This window comes from Hypanus sabinus, chromosome 10 (genome assembly GCF_030144855.1).
Source record: "Hypanus sabinus isolate sHypSab1 chromosome 10, sHypSab1.hap1, whole genome shotgun sequence".
Classification (NCBI taxonomy): Eukaryota; Metazoa; Chordata; class Chondrichthyes; order Myliobatiformes; family Dasyatidae; genus Hypanus; species Hypanus sabinus.
In genome coordinates this window covers 122,578,317-122,603,898 of record NC_082715.1, presented here as the reverse complement: position 1 = coordinate 122,603,898, position 25,582 = coordinate 122,578,317, and the positions used below count along the sequence as shown (strand labels likewise).

Sequence of the window (25,582 nt, the reverse complement as noted above, 5' to 3'; positions counted from 1 at the left end):
TAGAAGGCATCTGTCAACACCAGATCAAAGGTTAGCATAGAAAACAACGGCTCAGGGTGTAGGAGTTAATGTATCAATGTGTACAGAAGATTGGCTGGTTAACGTAAAACAGAGTAGGAATAAATAGGTTTATGGTGTGCCACAGAGACAGGTGCCGATACCGCAACATCTTACAATTTACATAAATGATTTTCATGGCAAAAACACGGATGCAAAATTTGCTGCTGACACAGAAACAGGTAGGAAAGGCAGCCATGAAATCAACATAAGCCAGCTACAAAGGATATGGTTAGGTTATGTGAATGGAAAAAGATCTGGCAAATGAAGTACAATATGAAGGGAATTTCTATTTGGAAAGAATTCTTAAAAAAACTCATCTAAATGTTGAATGGTTGAAGATTTGCAAAAGACTACTGTTCACATTAGTAAACAATTAGAAAGGCTAACAGAATATTATTTGTTGAGGTGGTACTGAATACAGAAGGTTACCTTACAGTTATAAAGAGCACCAATGAGACCACATCTGGAATATTGCCTCCTTATTAGAGGAAGGAAGTTTAAATACTGCAAGCAGTTTAAAAAAGTTTACTAGATTAATTTTTGGAATGAATAGATTGCACAATTTGGAAAGGAACTTCAGGCTAGAATTATTTATGGGAGTTTAAGAGTGGGAGGTGTTTTTAATGATGAAAGATCCAGAAGAGTCTTAACGAGGTAGATGAAGAGAAGTTACTGCTTTTTGTGTTAAGAATTTAGTTTAGGGCCACTGCTTACAATTAAGTGGCTGCCCTTTCAAGACATGCTGCTAATTCCCAAATGAGTTATCAGTTCTCAGACGGTACTGATAGCTATGACAGATTCAACAAGGTACATAGTGTAAAAAATTTTTTTTTCTAATGTTATCCAGCAACTACCCACTAGTCATTTGTTATTAATTGGGACTTTAGGTATGGCAATTGCATTTCTTATTAGCAATTTTACAAAAAAGAGCAATAAGCACTGTTGCTTGGGTAAGTAATTTCAATCGTTTCAAATTTGTCCAATGTCCATTTATTTGCATTGTATACATCATGTGTTATTACGCTCAATGCAGTTATTATTTTCTGTTGTATGATCTGCAAACCTCTGAATGTTTTCTTTACATAAAACTCCCCAAGTGGATTCCCTGATTTTTCCTCGATATTTGAGGATGTACATGACCAATAGTTGTTGATTTAACCAATCTGTAATGGTTTGCCAGAGATCAGATTAAATATCTAAAAGTAATAAATCAGAGCAAATTGTAGACAAATTATATCTGGCTACTTTGTAGAAATATAAAAACAAGGCAATACCAGCTACCAATTAGGTCCCATTACTTACCCATAGCAAACCTCAGATTTTTATTGATGTTCTTCATATAATGAAGCTCGTGATGTAACAAGAGCATAGGATGCATTTCAAAGCTTTTATTCATAAATGAACATATTCACACAGCAAGACAATTGACTTGAAACATTAATTTCCAGCATTTTTGTTTTCCTCAAGTATATACATAGAAGCTTGAAGTACATCTATATAATTAAAAGCACATTAAGCATGACTTGGGAAATAGCACTACAGATGTCAGTCTGCTTGGGATTAATGACAATCTGTTGCACAATACATCCCTTGATAAAAAGAAATAAGCCTTTAACAGCCCATTTGTGAGGGTAAAACTGAATCAAGAAATCCCAAAGTGAATGCACAATGTAGCTTCACAGACATTAATATGGTACCTAAAGAGCTCTGTTAAGAATGACAAAAAACTATTAACATTCCCAAGGATTCTCAGGCTCTAATTTTAGTAAACAATCAATTTTGCTTGTATTTTCATTTCTATGATTTTAATATGTTATTAAAAACACTATATGTGCTAGAAATGCTAAACCAAACAGAACATGATAAATATGTTCAGATCTGCCAGCTGTGGAAAAGTGTTTGGGTAGACTAGTGTTCTGGGTATAGGTTACAATGCTCAAAATTATAACTAAGACATTTTGATAAGTTGTTTCTTCTTTGCAAGTATTTTCCAAATATACCAGACATTATTTTCTAATACTTCATTGCAAAAAATATTAAAATATTGCAAACCAACAAGAAATTATTGACCTGAAATGTTTATTATACAATGTATCTTGCTCTATAGATGTTGCCCGACTTGCTGAGTGCTTCCAGTATTCTCTTCATTTGCAAAATGACACTGAAGATTTTCTAAAAAAAAGTAATGAAAATTAAAAGTAAACTAAACAGGAGCTTGAAGTGGACCTTTGAGCCTTTAAGCTTTGCTCTGCCATTCTTTTAGATCATGGTTGATTTCAAGATAGCACCAAGCCGCAACCTCCTTTGAGGTTGTGGATTGGTTTTAGTTGTTATGTATTATTTTATTAGGTTTGTGGAGATGGTTTTGGAGGCAGTGAGGGTAGTTAGTGGTTGGGTTAGGGTTTAGTACAGGGATGGGAAGAAATTAGAGGACAGGTCAGAGTCTTTAAGTCTCCATTCTGAGTTCAAATGCCAGCAACACAGACATGGGACATCCATGGGCCCACAGAAATATCCACCCAAATGTCAAACCACCAGGATGAAGGCCATTGCCCATGGTCAGCGAGTTATTGGCAGGTTCTGGAGTTCTGTATGAGAGCAAGAATGAGGTTCGATGACTTTCTGGGCCCACGGATCAATGAAGCTGAAGTTTGAGGCCTATTGTTCAGGGTTCTTTTACCGCTAAGTCCAGAGTTCAAGGCCTGGTGTTCAGTGATTGGTGGTTCTTGGGGTCAACGCCAGTGATAGAGATCTAAGGGTTGAATCAGAAGTCCAGAAGTTGAGTTTGTTAGCCATGCTGTAATTGCTGTAAGTCTGCTATCACAGTGTTTGCATGTCTGAGTCTGAATCTGAGTATGCTGGAGGCCGAAGAAGGTGGCCTGTCTTGGGGCGAGAGAACTATATGGCTGGGAGGGAGGTACAGGCTGTTTCTGTTTTGTTTTGTTGTGTTCTTTGTTGTTCTGTCAAGTGTTGTGGGCATGATAGGTTGATGTTGGAATGTTTGGCAACATTTGCAGACTGTCCCCCGGCACACCCTCAGGTGTGTTGGTTGCTAATGTAAATGACACATTTCAAAGTATGTTTCGATTCACAAGTGACAAGTAAACTTGAATGTCGATTTTCAATCTCAGTGCTATTTTTTGCACTATCATTCTATCTCTCAATTTTCTCAGTATCTAGAAATAAACCGATGTTTTGAATGAACTCAAAACTGAACCCTGCAAGGTAAGAGAATTCTGAACATTCATCACCTTCTGCTCAATCCTTCATAGTCTACTCTTTATTTTGAGACTGTGCCTACTGGTTGTAGACCCTTCCACTCTAGAAAACATCATCTTTGCATCTAGTCCATCAAGTTCTGCTCTAATTTTGTAAGTTTTTATGGAATTTCCTTTCATTCTTCTGAACCAGGGCTTCCCAACCTTTTTTATGTTATGGACCAATACTATCAAGTAAGAGGTCCATAGGCCCAGGTTGGGAACCACTGTTCTAAACTTTAGAGAATGCAATTCAACTCATCATGGCCTCGCACCTTATACACTGCACTTTCTCTGTAACTGAAATGCTTCATTTTACATTCTATTTTCCCTCCTGTACTACCTCAATGCACTGATTAAGTAGTCTATATGGATGCCATGCACTTTTACTTACTTTAGTATATGTGACTGCTTTGCACAAAGTCACTCTAGCTATCCCTAATCATGCCATATTTTTCCAAATGTGTGCAAATTCTATTCCAAGAATCCTCTCCAATAGATTTCCTACCACTGCTTTATAATTTCCTAGATTATCCTTAATCCTTAAAAGAAAGGAACAATGCCTACCCTTCAGTACTCCAGGATATTGCTTGTTGCTCGTCAGGATGTAAAGATCTTTGTAAAGGCCCCAGCAATCCTCTGTAGCCTCTTTCAATAACCTGGGATATATCCCATCAGGCCCCAGCCCTTATCCACCTTAATGCTTTTTTAAATTAGTTTTTTTTAATGCATTTTCTACATCACTACAAACAGAAAAAAAACCCCAAATCAAAATGAAGAAAATTAATACAGCGCAAAAATAAACATACAATAATACTATAATACAAAAAAGATAATTGAGAAAGCACCCAAATTGAAGACATGTAAAATTAGTATCCTCCCCAAGCCCCGCAACAAAAAAAAACTCCAGACCAACCACAACACAATATAGAGAGTATACATCAGGACATTCAAACCCCCAAAACTGTAAATACACTTAAAAACAGAAGATAATAATGCCTACTACCAAAAAAAAAAGAGCTGAAAGCAAGGGACTGAAAAAAAAACCTTAGTACCTTAGTTAAGAGGAAGGTTATGAAAGTACTCAATAAAAGGTCCCCAGACCTTATGGAACTTTATATCCGAATTAAGAACTGAATAATGAATTTTTTCAAGGTCCAAGCAGGACATAATATCATTAAGTCATTGAGCATGCGTGGGCGGGGCAACATCTCCCCATCTAAGGAGGATTAAACGTCTAGCCAGGAGAGAAGCAAAAGATAATATTCGACACTTAGTCGAACTCAAACGTAAATCTGTCTCACCCAAAAAACCAAACAAAGCAATTAAAGGGTTAGGTTCTAAGTGGTGGTTCAGAATATAAGATAAAAGTTATGAAGACATCTTTCCAAAATTTCTCCCAAGCTAGGACAGAACCAGTACATACGAATAAGAGAGGCCTAGCCCCTTTTGCATTTATCACAAAGAGGACTAATGTTAGGGTAAAATCGGTATAGTTTAGATTTAGACATATGGGCTCTATGAACAACCTTAAACTGTAAAAGGCAATGGCGAGCACAAAGAGAGGTTGAATTAACCGAGAATCGAGTCCCAAGTCTCATCAGATAAAGAGATATTTAAATCAAGCTCCCAAGCCATTCTAATTTTATCCACAGGGGCACACCGTAGGAATGCTAATTTATCACAAATAAATGATATTAAAGCTTTACCCAGTGGATTAATAGAAAGAAATAAATCCGTAACATTTTTCTCAGGCATTTCAGGGAAGTTAGGAATGAAAGGAAAGGATTAATAAAGTGTCTAATTTGGAGATATCTAAAAAAAAATGAGCATTAGGCAGATTGAACTTAGCAGAGAGCTGTTGAAAAGATGCGAAGTGATTATCAATAAAAAGATCTTCAAAATGTCCAATGCCCTTCCTATACCAATCATGGAATGTTTAATCATACATAGTAGGTAAAAAAAAGGTGATTATGTAAGATAGGACTAGAAAAGGAAAAACCATAGAAACCATAAAATTTCCTAAACTGAGCCCATATTCGCAAAGTGTGTCTAACAAGAGGATTAACAATTAATCTGGACAAACTACTAGGGAGTACAGAGCCAAGAAGTGCAGAAATAGATAAATCTTTAGTGGAACTCAACTCCATTGCCACCCAATTAGGGCACTCGGGTTGGCCATGGAAAAAAGACCAAAAGGTAGCACAACGTATATTGGCTGCCCAATAATATAAACGAAAGTCAGGTAAAGCCATGCCACCCTCTTTTTTAGATTTTTGGAGATAAACTTTATTAATTCTAGTTCACTTATTCTTCCACAGATATGACAAAATAATAGAGTCTAAGGAATCAAAAAAAGATTTAGGAATAAAAATTGTAATTGATTGAAATAAATATATAATTTTAGGGAGAACATACATTTTAACAACATTAATACGACCTACCAAAGACATAGATAGAGGTGACCATTGTAATAGACTCTGTTTTGTAGTATATAAAAGATTGGCAAAATTTTCACAAAAAAGTTCTTTAAACTTCCTTGTGACTGTAATCCCAAGATAAGTAAATTGATTATGAACTACTTTAAAAGAGAGGTCACGAAACGTTAATTCTTGTGCTTCTTTATTAATTGGGAAAAGTTCACTCTTATGTAAATTAAGTTTATAGCCAGAAAACTGGCTAAACTGATCAAGAAGTGAAAACATTGGAGGTAAGGATGCAGATGGATTTGAAAGAAAAAGTAATAAGTCATCACCAGAAAGAGAAACTTTATGCTCAACACCCCCCCTCCAAATCCCGTTCAATTCAGGACAGCTTCGAAATGCTATCGCCAAAGGTTCGATAGCCAAATCAAAGAGAAAGGGACTTAAAGGGCATCCCTGACGGGTGCCACGTTTGAGGTTAAATAACTGGGATTTCTGAAAATTAGTCAAAACAGAGGCAGTAGGACACAGATACAGCAATTTGATCCAAGAGATAAAACTTTGACCGAAGTCAAATTTTTCTGAAACTGCAAAAAGGTAGTTCCACGCTATGTGATCAAATGCTTTCTCCGCATCAAGGGAAATAACACATCCAGGAATCCCAGTTGAAGGTGAATATAAAATGTTAAATAAATGCCGAATATTTAAAAAAAGGAAGATGGTTTTTAATAAAACCAGTTTGATCATCAGAAATAATAGAGGGAATAACAGTTTCTAATCTATAAGCCAAAACTTTGGCCAAGATTTTAACATCAACATTAAGCAATGAAATTGGCCTATACAAGGAACACTCTGTTGGGTCTTTACCCTTTTTTGATAAAAGAATAATAGATGCCTCATTAAAAGAGGGTGGCAATTTACCGTAATTAAATGAGTCCGATAATACTGAGAGTAACTGAGGAGAAAGAAGTGAAGAGAATGATTTATAAAATTCTACGGGGAACCCATCAGGTCCAGGAGATTTCCCTGAAGACAATGCAGAAATTGCAAAAGATATTTCTTCTGATGATATAGACGCATTAAGTTTGGCTTTAAAATCAGATGAAAGTGAAGGAATATTCAGATTATTTAAAAAATGATCAACAGAGATATTCTCATTCAGGGATTCAGAGGAATAAAGTCGAGAGTAAAAATTTTTAAATACGTCATTGACCTTAATGTTTTTCAAGACTGGTAGACACAACCCTCCCCTTCTTTCACTTCAAAAATGCAATAACACATTAGCATACCCATACTGATCCTCCACAATCTTCTCCTTTACGAATACCAACATAAAACACTTGTTCAGTATCTTGCCCACATCCCTTGATTCCAGGATTAAATTCCTTCTTTTATCTTCGAGTGGTCTTACCCTCTCCCTGGATATCCTCTTATTTTTAATTCAAGTATGAGATGCTTTGGGATTCTGTTTAATACTATTTGCCAAGGGCAATTCATGATCCCTTTTTGGCACTCCTATTTCTCTCTTGAGCGTTTTCCTGGTTTGTTTTCATTCCTCAAGAGCCACAATATGTAATATGAGCCACAATATCTTACAATATGTAAGATTTTAGCTTCTCAAACCTTACATATGCTTCCTTTACAAACTCTTGTTAAACAAGCTTCCCTTACCTTGCCATCTTTGTCCTTCCCTTTCACTGGATCAGACCAGTCCTGAACTCTGATCTCACATATCAGATGCTCTTACCTGATAACAGTTGCTCCCAAACATTGAAGTATGTCACCAGAGAGCTTGAGAATGAAGTGTATGTCCTCATTCACAACTCTGTGATCAACAATATTAGAGCACAATCTTCTGTATGGGACTTATAAAGGCTACTGATAATCTCACCAACTTCTCGATATATTAAACTCATATTTATTTCATTCAATTCCTCATTCTCCTCATTTCTGGTTATTTCCTGGAGGTTTTAGTGTGCCTTGTACTGTGAAACAGACACAGGGTAGTTGTTTAATTCCTCTGCTATTTTCTCATGCTCCATTACATTGTATATTCTCTGTTTGCAAGGGTCATACAATTGTTATTTCTGTACTCTTTTTGCTCACCATGGACCACTTTATTACCAATTTTACTCTCATCTTCTATCTCCATTAATTTTGCGGTCTTGTCTTGCTGAATTCTAAAGTTTACCAAAAGTTTTTGCCTACTGCTACTTTTGGCAATTTTATAAGGTTCTTCTTTGGACTTAGTTCTATGTGTAATTTTGCTTTTAGCCTAGGGTGAACCACTTCTCCTAATGTTTTTGTGCTTTAAGGGAAAATACATGATGATGTAAATCTTGCATTATTTGCTTTCATCCACGATCATGGCTTCCAACGTATTTTCCCACACAACTACCGCCACTCTTCCCTCATATCTTCATGATTTCCTTTAAGATTTAAGACCACAGATCCTCAAACTTATAATGGAGACAGTGGGACTTGTATGAAGTAAAAACCTTTGCATTCATGTTCTTGAGCAAATTCTTAATGTTTCTGCATTCTTCCCTTGTGAGAAGAGGAAATCCAACTGAACTGGCATGGTGGATACAACCAGATGAGCTGCTACCTCACCATGCCAACAAACTGAGTTCAATCCTCAACTGTGGTGCTGTCTGTATGAAGTCTGTCATGACCACATGAACTTTCTCCAATTGGGTTGGTTTCCAAATCCCAAAAATGTAGAGGCTGGTTGTATTTTTGACTGCAGTAAATTGCCCTAGTGTAAAGATGAGAGGTAAAGTATGAGGGGACTTGACGGGAATGTGGGAGAATAAAATGGCATGTTTTTGGTGGGCTAAAGAAGCTCCTTTCACGCTGTTGGTCTCTGAGAGATTCATCTGGTTTGTAGCTAAAAGTGGATTACCAGAATAGAAAATCCTAAGTCAATGCAAAACATTTTTTTAATATATATGGATAGGGAAACAATAATATAAAACCGAGTTCAACCTTCAATTACAATTCAACATTCAAATTTTGAAGAAGCAGGTTTTTAACTAAATTTCTTAAATTAGTTTGGCAAAAGTTTCAAACGGGCCATGGTGAACAAAAGAGAAAAGCATGAAAGTAAAGAATAGCTGGAGGGGAAAATGCAAGCAGAACAAAAAAATTGTGAATAAATCACTTCAATAAACATGAACACCACAAAAGAAACATACTCTGAGACGGAATAAATTTAGGATCTGGATTGAAGTTTTGAAGACATTTGCTTACATCTCCAAAACCACTATATTTAACTATTCTAACACTAGGACAATAATTATGAAGAAAGGAAAATTGTTTCTATCTGAAATTTAAACTCAGCACTAGGAAGGAATCCTGCCCTTGTTCCATCCATTTTGTAAAACATTGACAATGGGTTGCAAAAACTAATAACAACTATAACACTTTACCCAAGTGAAAACCACAACTATGCCAAGTAAAAAATAATAAAATGTCAACCCATGAACTGCATTAACTGTGGATTAAAAACAGAACCTTCTGGGAATACTTAGTAGTTTAAGCAAATCCTGTGGAGAGAGAACAGTTAATATTTCTGAGAATTATATGAGAACTTCATGAGAACTATATCATTCTGGTAAATGTTAACTAGTTGCTCTCTCCATGTTCGCTGAACACTTCCAGCAGCTGCTGTTTCCTTTTCTTTTTTACATAATAACCACAGAACTGGTTCCACTGTTATTCTTTGTTCTATGGGTGGAGGAATGACAGTAAGCTATTGCACAAAACGTCTAGTGCAGCACTATAAGACAATCTGACCTCAGTCAAATGGTTACATTTCATGTCACAATTGTTTTTTTTAAAGTTCTCTGTTTTGCAAAGGCATTTCTGTTTAGGGCATCAGAACGTGCATGCTATAAAGCATATGCTATAAAGGATATAAATGAAATATTATAGCAGTGAACCTCTTCTGATCCAATCACACTTTCACTACTGGCAAGAAATAAGCAAGGCAAGAAAGACAAACTGATGAATTAAGAAAGAAACTCAGCAACCGTTGTAAATAACTCTGATTCATGGGGTCACAAGTGATACTATCAGAGATAATGTGCTGGATAATTTTGTATTGTGATGTTTGGTGAGCAATCAGATTTGTAGAGAAATTTGGCAAATTCAGGTTTTTAATATAATTTGTGTTATGGGATCAGAACATGGAAGAGTTAAACTTCAGGGAATAAAAACATCAATCAAATATAAAACTCAATTATTTTATTGCAGTGAACACACCCCTCTTTGTAACTTAGAATCACAGCTGCTCGCGGCCTAATACATCAGTCCTGCTTGGATGACATTTCCATGGTTATGCAACTATTGCCTAACAGAACAGTACACTACCCTTTCCCCAACAGCACTCCAGAATATTTGGCAAATTCCACGAATCATCCTACATATAATGCTGTCAATGTTTCTGTAACAGAGGTAGTTAGTTCATCCACTTTCAGACAATTTATTTTTCCTGCTTTAAATATTTTCTCCAGGTATTTAAACAAATTCAGGATACCAGCAATTCAATCCATTCAGTATTAAGTGTTCCTTTATTAGCAACTGACAGCAATCTAGAATTAGCTTGTGATACACTAGTCTGGTCAGATAAAATTCATGTCCAATAATTCATTACATTATTTATCTTTACTCGGCTAGCCCATAAGAGCTATTAAATAAATATATATATACTATAAACAAGAGGCTACATATGACTCTTCTTGTTTTAAGTGGAATGTTTTGAGAGTTGGTTAAGCAGAGGCAATTAACAGATTGTGCTCAAGACAATTGTTTAGTAGGCAACAAAGATCTGACACACTTGGGGAACTTTTTAGCCTTCCCCATTAATCCTGCTGAATTAAATCTGAACATTTAGTTTTGGGTTTCCCTTGAGAGGTTACTGTAACATTTGTCAATCTCTGCCTTGAAGAATGCAAGCCTGTGAATTTTAACAAATAATGATGCAAAATTGATTGCAAGTATGTTTAATGAAACTTCTAATAAAGCTCTCATGGTAGAACCATAATAGGTAAATAGAAGCAATATCCACCACTGTGCAATACTTAGTATCACTGTGTTCAAATTTGTCTATGCACTCATAAGAAAACGTATGAGTGATCCATAGAAAACAAGTCAACAAACACAAGGAAATATACCTTTGCGATACTTAAAATGCATAAATCACATCTGCAATTTGCTGGAAAATCCGTTGGTGAGACATCCATGCAATGATAACTGTAAATTATTTCATATTTTTGGAGGGATCTCACCCCTGTAATTTTCCAAACGTTAAGACTTACTCTGCAAGGTAACTTGCACCATCTTTAAGTCACTGTTGGAAAGTTATATTGCCTATTCAAATATGTATCTTTCCATCCAGTTTACCTCAATGAACAGTTTGAATAGTGAACTACTGCTGGTTTTGAGAGGTACATATTGAATGCTAAAATTATCGTTTACCACTGTGTGTGGAATTTGCTAAGTTATGCAAAGTTAATGTGAGCATCTTCTTAAATCAAACTGCTTAGATGCACAAAGTATTGCATAAGCTTTCCATTAAAAATCATTTGCCAGCAATAAACCTGGAGAAGTTGGTGCAGCACAATCTTAATATGGGTTTTCATGGTAAATGAACTTCTATTTCACAGGATATTGTGGCAAAGAAGAACCTGCCATCATGGAGGCTGAATATGTTATTAATCTTAAATTTAACAAATATAAGCGCAGATAAATACAGAAACAGTGACAGAAAGTGCTGGAAAATGTATGAAGTCATACATGTAAGGTAAAAAAAGGTATGCTTAAAATTAAAGAAAACGTGAGAGGCAAGTTGTTTTATTATTTTACACAGAATGGTAGATGCCTGGAACGTGCTACCAGGATCATGGGGGGGAAGCAGTGGTGTTTACAGGCACTTTGATAGGCAGATGAAAATGCAGAAAATGGATAACATGCTGTCAGATAGGATTAGTATAATTTGGTATCAAGGTTGGAATAGTTATTGTAGACCAAAGAACCTTTTCATCAGAGTTAGGTAACTGATCTGAACTTCACTCTCTTCACAGATGCTGCCTGTCTTGGCATGTATTTACATAATTTTATCTAAATATCCTCATTAATATACTCCATTAAAAAAAATTAAAAATATACTCAAGACTTTAAAAAAATGTCGGGCTAAAATGTGAGAACATGGAAATACAAGAACAATGGTAAAATACAAAGTTTTTCAAATACCACTTGCTTTATATAAAAACTGAGACACAATTCAACACTAACTACTAACAAATGTTTTGTCTATTTGGTACAAGGTACACTGTTTAAAAAAAATTAAAAACCCATTATTATTGGATCTTTATTGAAAAGAATATTAGGTCCAGAAAGATAGATGGTTGCTCAAGACAGAAGGTTGCTTGTTTAAGCTCCAATCCAAAGTCAAAGTCAAACATAAAATATTGATTGGTTTTCCAGTGAATTGTCAGGACTGTGCTGTCAGAGGTCTTGCATCTTACACTAACCTCTCTGAGATAAGGTAAAACATCTCATGGCATGAATTCTTGTGAGAAGAAAAGCTTGCACTAATGTCTAACAAATGGTATTCTCAAATGATCATCACTGAAACATGTTTACCCAGAGATTACATTGGAAAACATTTGCACTTCTCTTATGTTAAAAGTACACATAGAAGTGCATTGTCTTGTAAGTGTATTTATTTTCAATTGCATTCCCATCTATTGAGAAATTGAACACAGACTCTTTATGATTCACCCAAGCATAGGAATCAATTCCCTGTTGTCGATGCACTTGATGAGTTTCTCAGCAAAAATCAACCACCTTTGTTATTCACTTGCAGGTAGAATGTTGGAAACTATAATTGATTTCAAGTAGTGCCTGCTGCAACATATTTTAGTTAACATTCCCAAAATGATTTCCATGTCTCCCTTGAATGGACAAGAAAAGATGATAAAAGCACAGTGCCTTGGCATTTGATGATGGGATCTGTGCTGGAGGTGACTGAGTTGAGGTCACCACTGTGGCTCAGGTTCCAACTGTGCAGCTCCAAAGCTGAGGGAACCTCATCTTATTCCACAGTGCCTTTCAACCCTCCTCTTCTCATCTGCCCTCAACTTCCTATCAAGTCTGATCTTCCTCTCCATTACTTGCCATATCCAATTTTTACTTATTTCCATGGCAATCACAAGAGGTTGCCATAGAAAACTCATTTTGACAGCACTGACCCATTTCCCAGCAGGGGGTCTGTGAAAGTGGCAGCAGCTGTGAACTCAGCAAGCAGTTGCCATCTGTGGATGTGCAAATCTGATTCTGACACTTTTTAATGAAAAAAAACACAAATCAATATTTTTTGAAGACAGGATTCCCAGTTTAACAATTACTTACCCATAATGACTTCATCAACAAAAATAGGTCCACATATCACATGAATATGGGCAGCTTCTCAGCTTCATAATTGCAGAGAAGGAAATGTGTAGTTGATGTCAAATGAACATCCTGCAAAAGCTTTGTTGCCTTGGTCAATTTACAGGGGACCTTCAGATCTCAATTTAGATCCTACAACACTTCAAAGATTGCTTGGTTCTACTCCTATATCCCATTAAGATGAAGGCAAATTGTAAACTTTCAGAAATGCAAAGACATAAAGGAGGATGGGAAAGTTGCTGAAATAACACAATTGACATTGGAAATTTTATTCCAGTGTTTTGAATCACCTCAAATGATTTGCAAATATTCTGGCTAAAACCTGGGCTTGAAAAGCAGCAAATCCAAGTTCAATAACTTCAATCATCAAAAAAGGTACCATCAAATCATTGAAATGTATGATTAGAATATAATATGAAAGAGTAACTGAGATAATCAAAGTGGTTATAGGAATGAAATTTGTGTTCAATCGTATTATTTAATTTCTAAGAAAGTGATAGGACTAACAGATGGGGGAGAAATAGTTATAAACATTCAATGCAATTTTTTGAACATACTGCATGATTGAATAAACATGCAAATTCAGCTGTGAAACATGTGACCTTTTCAGTAGGCATGGTATGCAATGTGAGTATGAATCGCATGTCTCCATGCACCTGATATTACTGCATAATAGATGGGGGTAAAAAGCTGAGCTTATAATTGATATAAATCACACATCTAACTTCACTGCCGGAAATTATACACCATACAAATATCTGGATAGCTACAAAGCACTGAGCAAGCAAGCCCTAATGGAAGGAAGCAGGTCATCTTGAACTCTCAAATTGGCAAACCAATATACTGTTGTGGAGAATTCAGACAAGGATAAAAGATGAGTTTTCAGTGGACTAGATCTCCCAGGCTTTTACAGGTGAGGCTTTCTATTTTATTTCAGAAGGGGGCCTGACAACTCAGATTCTGTCTCTGAACTTCCAGCTTTGCCATCTTGGTACCTTATTGAGAGCTGAAGAGGTAGGGTGGATATCCTGTTCTCCATTCTGTTAACTTTAACATTAGGCTCCTCAAGAACTACTACTGTTAAGAGATGGTGCTTTAAAGGCTCCAACACCAAGACAATATTGTGCAGGTATCCAATATGCAGCTTTCTTTACACAATTAATTGCATGGGTTTTGTGTTAGTCATAAATTTCACCCGAGGCTTAGAGAGTCTCTTACACAATGTTATGACTTTACAATCTTAAAATCTTAGAAGCATTTTAGTTTTATATTTTGATTTAGCCATTGCTAAAAGAGTTTTATATTTACTTACACTTCATTTCTTTCCTAAAGCTATTATCTTTTTCAAGGGTTCCTTTCTTGGTGAATTAGCAAATGAAGGTTATCTCTTCAATGAACGAGTAGAAGCCATTCAAACGTAAAAACAAACTTTGACCTTATTTACAGCATTATCTTCATGGTGAACTTATCTGAGACATACCCCTCCCTAACTCATTGATGGCTTTACAAACTTGTCTCCTTTTCAATTCCAATCTGCAATGTTGATTATTGTTTCTCTTAACATAGATGCAGCCTGACCTGCTGATTATTTCCTGCAATTTCTGTTTAAGTTTTATAAAGTATACAGTTTTGGTTTAGATTTCACAAGTAAGTAAAGGTAAGCCAATTACATTTTGAGCCCTCTAAGAGAAAAAAATTCAGGATATCATTAGTTTTCCATAAAACTGTAGAACTTTATTTTAACTTTAAGGAAAAGAATTGAAGACGTTAAAATCCTATATTTTCCATCAATTGCCGTCATTTATGTAATCCATGTAAAGTGTACACTTTTTTAAAATACAAAATTCCTCATAAGTCTTTTTTGTTAAATTTGTGCCTTTTCACTGTTGTTACTTGAACTAGCTTCCAGCATTTTTACTCTCACAGACACAAAAGTAATTTATTATCTTAACTACAATTAAAAAATAAAAGTAGAAAAATACTGATTAAGAAGCCAAATAATTGCAGTAATTTGAAGACTGTGTTGACTAACAAAATATTTTTTGAAAGATTTCTTTTTAACAAAATGGCACATGAAAAATCGTGATCTAATAACAGAAACAGAATTTGAAAGAATTTCTCAAAATGTCAAGTGTTTGTGGTGACTCTTACTCCTACATTCTGACCTACTGGATGACAGTGATGACCTTTTTTAATATAAACATAATGTAAATGAATAAATGGATAAAATGCAACATTGCTTACACAACTGAACAAATGACTGTGCTATTTTTGGTCAAATCACTTAAAAAAAAATTCTGACGCTTTTACTGCATCAGTGCAAGTTATTTTATTGATTTAAGTCTATTTTAAGCTCTGTACAGACACAATGTTTTGATCAATTTCAATCTCTACTAAGAATAAAAGCACGATGCACATTTATTTCTGATAAAGGAAGTGAACTGCCCTCCTGACCTTCCCATAATACAATGATCTACCACATTAATTCATATTCCATATTTTTGGGAATGCTAAGGAATATAGAAGTTAATGATGGCCACGTGTAGTTTTTTTTTATTTCCGTTAACCGCCATTTTCGTTCTCAAACCTCACTGCAGCAAAGGAAGTCACTAGTCACTTCAATAATCATTTCTAGATATTTTTGAAGCATGTGTAAAAATCATCGGGAGGAAAGAGTTAAAACTCAGGCACAATGCAGGGAATCAAATGGATGCAGAAACCAATGAAATAGTCGGGCAAGACCTACAAATGTACTTTCACATTGCTTTTCAGGCCTTTGTTCCCCATCATCCATGATTGATACAATTCCACCACTGTCAAGTAAGACTGTTCAAAAAACAAACTAACAAAAATTGACATGGAAATTTGATCTAGGAGGGTTACAACTTCCAAATTTTAAGAATTATTATAAAGCAAATCAACTTAGATTTATTGCATTTTTTTTGAGAAAGATAAGACCGGCATGGATTAGAATAGAACTAGATAAAATAGGAGAAAATACACCAGAAGATTTTATATATAAATGGGAATCAAAATGGATACGGGAAAAGAAAGAATCTCCTATATTAAAACATTTGATTGACTTATGGAATAAGATAAATGTTGATGATGAGACAAAGAAATCTTTATTAGCAAAGAGATCTTTAATTCAAAATAGACATTCCTTTTACAATGGATAATCAACTTTTATATAATTGGTTTCAAAAAGGGATTAGATATATAGGAGATTGTTTTGAAGGAGGTATATTAATGTCATTTGATCAATTAAAGAATAAATATAAAGTATCAAACAACACTCTTTTTTGTTACTTCCAATTAAGGGCTTATTTAAGAGAAAAATTAGGTCAAACAATGTTATTGCCGAAATCTAATGACATAGAAACTTTAATTCAAAAAGGAAAAACTAAAAAATTTATTTCTTGTATGTATAGCTTGATTCAAAAACAGGCAATTAAACAAGGAGTCCATAAGTCAAGACAATGTCTTGATAGTATGACAAATACAATAAATATCTGGTTAAGATTAGTGCAATATAATTTTTTACATCAATTATATATTACACCTCAAAAAATAAATAAATTAAATCCAAATTTATCTGATCACTGTTTCCGATGTAACCAAGAAATCAGTACTTTTTTACATTCTACTTGGTCTTGTTCTAAAATTCAACCTTTTTGGACAAATTTAAGAGTTTTATTGGAACAAATTATTGGAACATAACTTCCACATAATCCAATATTATTTTCATTAGGCGATATTGAAGGGATAAAATCGAAACCCAAATTGAATAAATATCAGAATGAACTCATAAAAATTGCACTGGCAGTAGCCAAAAAGGCTATTGCAGTTACTTGGAAATCGGATGCATACTTAAGTATAGATCGTTGGAAAAATGAAATTTCCAGCTGTATTCCACTTGAAAAAATGACTTATAATTTAAGAGATAAATATGAAACATTTCTGAAAATTTGGCGCCCTTATTTACAAAAGACAGGATTAAATATATAGGTGCTCCGAAGGTAAAATAAATGGTTATTTGGGGAAAGAAATAAATATATATACGAAAGTTATTACGAACCCCGTGGAGCATGTGGGGATCTTCTGATATCCAGGCACTCTTTCTTTTTTTCTATAGGGATGTTAGGGGGGAGGGGCTAAGGGGAGGGGAGAAGAGTATGTATTTTTTTCTTTCTGTAACTATTGAAAACTCAATAAAAAAAGTTTAAAAAAAAACAAACTAACAAGTATTTCACATACACAACAGACACTACAGTGTGGTTTACCTATGAATTTAATAGAAACAAAGTGCTAGAAAGAGCATGATTTTTGACAAAGTGTTTTGTTTAGAAACTGCAAACACACTCCTTATTCCAAAAGACTCCTTTTCCTCACACAAAGACATTTTCTCCATTGATTTTAGTAAGTTGTAATTTATCCTCTAGGTTGAACACAAATAATAATATTTTGATGTTGCAGTATCCACCAAGGTTGGCAATTAGCTTGTAGACGTTTCAGCACCAGTCAAGGTGACATTCTCAATGCACATTGAGGATGTCGTCTTGACTGGTGATGAAATGTCTGCAAGCTAATTGCAAAGCTTGGCGAACAATGCAACTTCAAACAGCTCAATTGAGCTACTGATATTCAACTCCATCCTGTATAATAGTATTTTACTTATTTATAACATAATGTAAAATACTAATAACCTACTGAGTGCCTGGCAGAGTGACATTACTCAAAAAATCTGATTGTGATATATTTTTATGGCATAAAATGGCAACTGATCAAAGGACAAAATTCTGAACAGGAAAGAAGGAAATGCCCTTACTATGTTTTCTATTTGAAATGATTTGATAAATGCTAATTATCATTAACTAAGGTAAACGTTCAAACCATCTGATCAGAATTATCCTGATCTCATTACATTTTGCAACTGAGGAGTGCTTAATACAGCACGGTCATTTGTATTCCATATGTATTTATCAAGATTTTAAACAGTCGTCCTCAATACCATATTTGGTAAAATCATGGAGGATATGCCACTTAACATAAAATAACTTTGCACCTTATCAAAGAGTTCTTTTTATAAACAAAAATGGTCCACACTTCTACCAACATCTCTATGTAGCAACATTTGACCAAGAGAAATAATCGCTATTTCTTTTTGTTGCCCGTAATAGGTGAAAATAGAAATAATCTCTTAACCCAAGGGAAGAATGAGAATTATTGTTGGGGTGTTTTCAGTGCTATAACCCACTTCTTTTAAAACCTTACATGTACGTAAATAGTATGGTCTTAGGGATTCAACGTTCTTTAAGTCAAAATTTGTTTTCCTGATCTTGCTTATATTACCATCATGATTTGATAATATTTTTTGTGGGTACCTAGCAGACAGCGTCTTCCTCCACTACAAATAATACCATTAAGTATAATATACACATGGTTTCTTTATTTTCACTTATAGGATCACTTTACCAATTATCAAAGGATATACTTTGATATCACCAAGTTTTATCATTTTCACGTATTAATGATAAAATGCTGCATTTTATATTTCCTGTGGTACCCCTCTGAACTTACACCTTTTGTAGTTCTATTTCCTGCTTTGCTCATACTTCCCTCTTTCCCAATCACCAGGATCTGACATAATTTTTGCTTTAATATGTTTTACATTGTCATGATTAAAACCATAGTGAATATTCTCAAAGTATGAACAAATTGAAGATGCCTTAAGTATTACGAATATCTCAGCAAGGTACCTATCTGACTACATATGGAAAATAACTGTCTGTCTAGATTTTCTTGCTGTTTCTTTTCCTGATACCACATATTAGGTGAATGGGGATGAGAGAGATAATAAATCAGCCATGTGGAATGGCAGAGCAGAATTGATTAATCAAATGGCTTAATTCTTCTCCAATATCTAATGGTCTTATGGTATCAGAAGAAGCACTTTTTACAGTATATTTTCTGACATCATCACACTTTTCTTGTCAGATAATGAACAAAAGCAAGCAAAGTTCCAAATGAAGATAAAACTACAATACCCAGTGCAAACTTTGCACCTTTTGTTTGTTCTCTATATTACAACAATATTTTCTTTATCATTCCCATACCCTTTGCAGCTTCAAACATTTGGTGAACAATATTGCAAACATTTACATTATAAAGTTTGCCCTGCTTCTCCAGATTCATTTCCTCTGACTTGACAGCTCAAAATTTAATATTCTGTTTCAGCCTAATGCCCTACCTAGATCATTCTTCACTTGCTGGTCTTTGCTCTTGATGATCTATTCGCTTCCCCTGACTTAATATCACCTCCACATTCTGGCTTCTTATCTTTAAAATCCTCTCCAGATCAATTAAATACAATACAAACAAATATTTAATTTCCATACATCCCTGAGGAGCTGGCTGGTTGCTACTTGCTATTCTGACAGAATGTCAATGACAATCATCCTCACTGTCATCCTTTTGACCTTGCCACGTCTCAAAAACACTCTACTCGCATCTTGTTCATTGCAAATAAAAGCATGTGACAGGTTTGGTTGGAGGAGTGCAGTTTGAGGTTAGTTCCTTAGGTTACAATACCTCAAGAATAAAGCCCATGTTTGATTCTGAAGGCCTCTTTTAGAAGACAGTAACATTTGGAATTATTTGGGCTTATTATATATACACACACATATATACAAGTTTGCATTTGATGACAAGTAGACTTAATGCTGATTTCTACAACAAAAAGCAGAATTAAGATCTGAGTAAAAGTTGAATGGTAAAATTCTATGGAATTTGAGATTTTTTTTGGTCTTTCAGCTGGGTTACAGAACGATATTAAACTTACTGTTCAATCCTTGGAGAGAGGTATAGTTTAGGAAACACTTGAGTGGCTTCAGCATCCTCAAAACTGACAGACAGAAGAGCAACGTCTTCTCCTGGGTCTATTATTGTATCCTGCAAGGAAGAAAAGAAATATTGTCAATGCAGATGTGTTGATTCATTACTTGTTGAAATGTCTTGTAATTATTCTGTAGCATATATTTCTCATGAGTCCATGGGCCTTCTGTGGTTCAATATATCAAATTAGTCAAGAGAACATAGATCTTCCTCTCCTAAATCAATTCCACTCTTAGAAGTTGCTGCAGGTCCTCACATTCTGCAAGGATCTCCATTTGCTTTGCATTACTACAAACTGGGAATCTATTCTATAGCAGAATCATTACCTTTCAAGTGCTGAGTTTAGCATAAAGTCAGGAAAGCTGTAAAGTGCTGAAATATCTCACCAAATAGTCAATAATTTCATAGAATGATTCTGCTATTTCCGCTCATGCATTGTTCAGATGTGATTTTTTTTTACTTGTTCAGTTACTGCCCAGTTTTATTTTCTGTCAACATTCCTTTCATCTTTTATTTTTTCCCTGCTTTCCAGCTTATATTCAGCTCCCATTCTATTATCTTCTCTCTCACAACTTTCCATACTTTGGATTATACAGTACTGTGCAAAAGCCTTAGGTACATATACTTTTGCATAGTATTGTCATTGTCAATATGAAGTGGAGAGAGTTTGTAAATCTGGTGGGTGCAAAGGATGTTGGGAATGGCAAGGGTGGGCACTGCAGTTGTGGTGCGGGTCAGATATCAGAGAAAGCACCAAAGGTGGGGTATTGCAGCTGCAAACACACCCAGCCCTGAGAAACCACACAGGTCACCTGATTCCAAATATCATTACAGAAAGTCTCTATGGTGCTTCCTACTCCCTCCTCTCTCCCTTCCCCCTTTCCCAGCCATAAGTCCCCTCTCCTTCCCACTCTCAGTCTACAACAGAGAGCTATATCAGAATCAGGTTTATCATCACTCACATATGTCATGAATTTGAATTTGATTTTTTTGTGGCAGCACTACAGTGCAGTACATAAAATTATTATAGTACTGTGTGAAAGTCTTAGTCTCTCTCTCTCTCTCTCTCTCTCTCTCTATATATATATATATATATATATATATATATATATATTATATATATATGTGCCTCTAACATTTTCCAGTTTCATCAACATAGAACATTATTGTTTCCCTCGCACAGACAATGCAGGTGCATTTCCAACATTTTCTGTTTCATTTCAGGTTTCCACGAAATACTGTAGTTTGTGTTTTTATCAGATTATCTTACTTGCAATCAAGGGCACTATTATATTCTGAAAAGCAAACAAAAAAACTGTGCAGGGTGTATGAATTAATGCTTCAGACGGATGATCTTTCGGTAGAACGAAGTTTACTGGAGTCCAATTTATGAAACTGGATACCTGGAGCTAATCAATATTTAAATTATTCTGAGGCAGGCACTTCCTCATTCCATAACTTACAGTGGAAACAGGCAACCATTGCTTTCAAAAATACTTTATACCTTGCCTTCCATTCTATGCAGCACTTATCCCTGCAAAAATTATGAAAGTCTTAGCAACCTAGCGTATGTTCACGTTGTACCATCTAATCTCCGAAAACGCTGGTTAAAGTGAAACAAAAAACAACCAGAGTCATGTTGTAATTGTGTCACTATCAGGAATGTTCTAAATAATTATTTATTTGTGTAATATTTTAGGAATATTCATAAAAGAAACAGAGGCCAAACATGGGCAAAAGGAGTTGGCCATGGTCAGCATGGATGAATTAGGCCTAAGGACCAGTTTCCATGACTAAAAGGGTGAAGTGTACGGAAATGGGTAAGTGAGGGTGGGAAGGCCAAGGGGAGTTCCCTTTCTCGATCACTCAGTTTACAGTAAACTACATCAAAGCAGTTAAGATGAAATGTGCTTACTCACATATTAGTAAAGAATGCTGCATTATTTGTAACATAAAACTTTACTGGTCCATAATCTGTAACACAAAGTTTAATACAACACTGCAAATGTTGGAAATCCATTAACAAAATTATGAAGTGCTAAAGTGCACTAGATTAAGCAACAGCAGTGGGGAGAGAAATAAAGTTGAAGCTCTAAAGCTTCACATGAACTGGGGAGTGTAGCAGCAATTCACTTGCATTTTTCCATTTTACTGTATTCATTGTGCATGACATGGATATAGTGAAGAAATCAAACACTGATTAGGCAAATACTTTGCCAATACTTATTTGACCTGCAAGGGGACCCTCAGCTTCTAGTTCCTGTCACTTGAATTCTCTGTTTCACTCTCAATCTAATCTACTTTTTGGCCTCCAATGATGACTGCATAATTTTGAGGAATAGCACCTCATTTTCCATCTGGGCCTGATGCAGCCTTTGGAATTAATATTCAATTTAACAATTTTAGGTATCAGCTTTTTCTTTCCAGTTTCAATTTGCTTCTCTGTCCTGTTGGTGTTTAAATTAATTGTAATCTTTGTAATTTTTATTTGCATTTTATCCCAGACATTCCCACTGTTCCTGCTGCTCTCTCCTCTACGCAATCCTTAATGCATTTGTATTCTCACCTTTCCAGTTCTGCTAAAAAGTTCTTGATCCAAAACAGTTTCTCTCCTCATATATTGCCTGACCTGCTAAGTGCTTCAGGCATAATTTGATTTTGTGTCTACACCATAAAACTTGAGTGGTGCATGTATATGCATAAGACCAGCATTAGGCTATTTGGCCCATCAAGTCTGCTCCACCATCCAATCACGGCTGATCCTTTCCCCCCTTTTCAGCCCCATTTCCCGTAACCTTTGATGCCGTGTACAATCAAGAACCTATCAAGCTCTGCCTTAAATACACCCGATGACCTGGCATCCACTGCTGCCTGTGGTGATAAATTCCACAAAATCACCACCCTCTGGATAAAGAAAGTTCTCTGCATCTCTGTTTTAAATAGACCCACCTCTACCCCGAGGCTGTGCCCTCTTGTCCTCGACCCCCCATATGGGAAACATCCTTTCCACATCTACTCTGTCTAGTACTTTCAACATTTGAAAAGTTTCAATGAGATCCCCCGCATCCTTTCAAATACCAGTGATTACAGACCTAGAGCCATCAAAAGTTCCTTGTAAGATGCCAGCACATCTTTTCTTAGAGGAGGAGCCCAAAACTGTTTACAATACTGAAGGTGCCTTTTAAATCCCCAGCATCATATCCCTGCTCTTGTATTCAACATTACATTTGCCTTCCTCACCACTGACTCAACCTGCAAGTTAACCTTGAGGGTGTTCTGCACAAGACTCCAAAGTCCCTTTGCATCTCAGACTGTTGGATTTTCTCCACATTTAGAAAATAGTCTGTACCTTTATTTCTACCACTAAAGTATACGACCATGCATTTTCCAACATTGTATTTCATCTGCTACTGTTTTGCCCATTCTCCTAATCTGTTTAAGTCTTTCAGCAGTGTAACTGTTTCCTCAACACTACCTGCCTCTCCACCAATCTTCATATCTTGGCAACACAAAGCTATCTATAATATAGCATTAAAAAAAGCAGTTCCAATACCCATCCCTGTGGAACACCACGAGTCACTGGCAGTCAACCAAGCAAGGATCCTTTTATTCCCACTCCTGCCTGTTAGCAATCATCCAATGTTCTAACCATGTTAGTAACTTTCCTGTAATACCATGGGCTCTTAACTTGGTAAGCAGCCTCAAGTGTGGCACCTTGTCAAGGGCCTTCTGAAAGGCCAAATATACAATATCCATTGCATCCCCTTTATCTATCCTATGTGTATTCTCCTCAAAGAATTCCAGCAGATTCGTCAGGCAAGATTTTCCCTTAAGGAAACCATGCCGACTTTATCCTATATTGTCCTTAGTTACCAAGTACTCCATAACCTCATCCTTAACAATTGACTCCAACATCTTCCCAACCACCAAGTTCAGGCTAACTGGTCTATAGTTTCCTTTCTGCTGTCTTACTCTTTTTTTGAAGAGTGGAATGACATTTGCAATTTTACAGTCCTCTGGCACTACGCCGGAGTCCAATAATTTTTGAAAAATCATTACTAATGCCTCCACACTCTCTACCGTTACCTCTTTCAAAACCCCAGGGTGCAGTTCATCTGGCCTGGGTGAATTATGTACCCTTAGGTGCTTTTTGAGCACCTTCTCCCTTGTAATAGTAACTGCACTCACTTCTCTTACACTCTTCAATATCTGGCACACTGCTAGTGTCTTCCAAAGTGAAGACTGATGGAAAATACTAATTTAGTTAATTAAATCATTAGTTACATACAAAAAAAAGAGTAACACAAAAACAGTACATCTGGAATGGGGCCTATGTGAGATTTTAACATCCTTTCATTCGGCAAGTAATTTAAACATATGAACTACATTTCAAATTCAAGTTCAAGTTTATTGACAGTCGGCCATACACATGTTTACAGCTAAATGAAACAATGCTCATTAGGGACTGCAGTGCAAAACACAGTACATATAAGTAAATTCCTTGTATGTGCACAGGTACTTGGCGATTAAAGTCTGATTCTGATTCTGATATATCATATACAATAATATTTACAGATAAAAGCATTCTTTAGATGTACAAGTTGATATAAAGTGCTCATACGATATTTAGTTAAATGTACAATAGTATTACTGCTACTGGTGTTATTAGAAATAATGTGTACTGGGCTGTAGCAGGGTGCTAAATCTATACTTAATAAATCGATCAGATTTCAGCAATAAGTAAAAATAAAACTATTTAGTTTTGTACCATGTCTTAAGATGAAAAGCAAAATACTGCAGACTGTAGCAAAAGAAACCCCCACAAAGTTCAGCTATTCAGCCTAACATTGGCTTTCTAGAACTATGTAGCCTACCTCATTATCTTGCAGTTTTGCCTTGTTCTTTATGTATTGCAGTGGATTCCAGTTAATTGGGTCATCAGTTAATTGGTGCAGCCATTAATTCGGGCTAACTCTTAAAGAACAATACTAATCAAGAAAATAGCCACAATTCCCTTCATTTATTTGGGACACTGTTCCACTTAATTGGGGAAGAAGACTGTTGCCAAACAGTTTCTAACTAGCATTAGTCGTGTACACTTGTGTGGGTGTTGACACACAAAACCACACTTCAAGTAAGCAGATTTTAGGTAGAGTCAATTGCACGTGTTTTGTGTTCAAAAAGCAGCAATTTTTGTCACTGATAGTTGGTGAGATATAACCAGTAAAACAATTCAGAACTGCTTTGCAGCTTTAAGTATTCAGGTTCGAAGATGTTAAAAAATGGCTGGGAGCAAAATGAATGGATTTCACAACTTCAACAGTTATGGAGAATTTGAAGATATCAATGTTCAAACTAAATGTTACACTGAAAGCATCGACAGCATTGTATGAAGGCAGTCCATTATCTGCACTAGGTATCTGTGCTGATTTTGTTCATTTAAGGTCAGAAGAAAGTGATGCAGATGAATTCCCCTGCTTATAAGTATTAGGA

General features: G+C 35.6%; 1 protein-coding gene and 1 long non-coding RNA gene across 7 annotated transcripts in view; one reads left to right on the top strand and one right to left on the bottom strand.

The window, feature by feature from the left end:
• babam2 (BRISC and BRCA1 A complex member 2) overlaps positions 1 to 25,582 on the bottom strand; it is a 178,571-nt gene that overhangs the window by 41,838 nt on the left and 111,151 nt on the right. For all 5 annotated transcript variants that reach the window (XM_059982816.1, XM_059982812.1, XM_059982815.1 and 2 more), the window contains exon 7: positions 20,037 to 20,146. In XM_059982816.1, coding sequence (XP_059838799.1) covers positions 20,037 to 20,146 — 110 coding nt within the window. The remainder of the gene's footprint in view (positions 1 to 20,036; positions 20,147 to 25,582) is intronic.
• The window catches only part of LOC132401053 (uncharacterized), a 55,098-nt gene that overhangs the window by 27,515 nt on the left and 2,001 nt on the right, over positions 1 to 25,582 (top strand). For both annotated transcript variants that reach the window (XR_009514465.1, XR_009514466.1), the window contains one exon: positions 21,789 to 21,909. This is a non-coding gene — a long non-coding RNA (uncharacterized LOC132401053). The remainder of the gene's footprint in view (positions 1 to 21,788; positions 21,910 to 25,582) is intronic.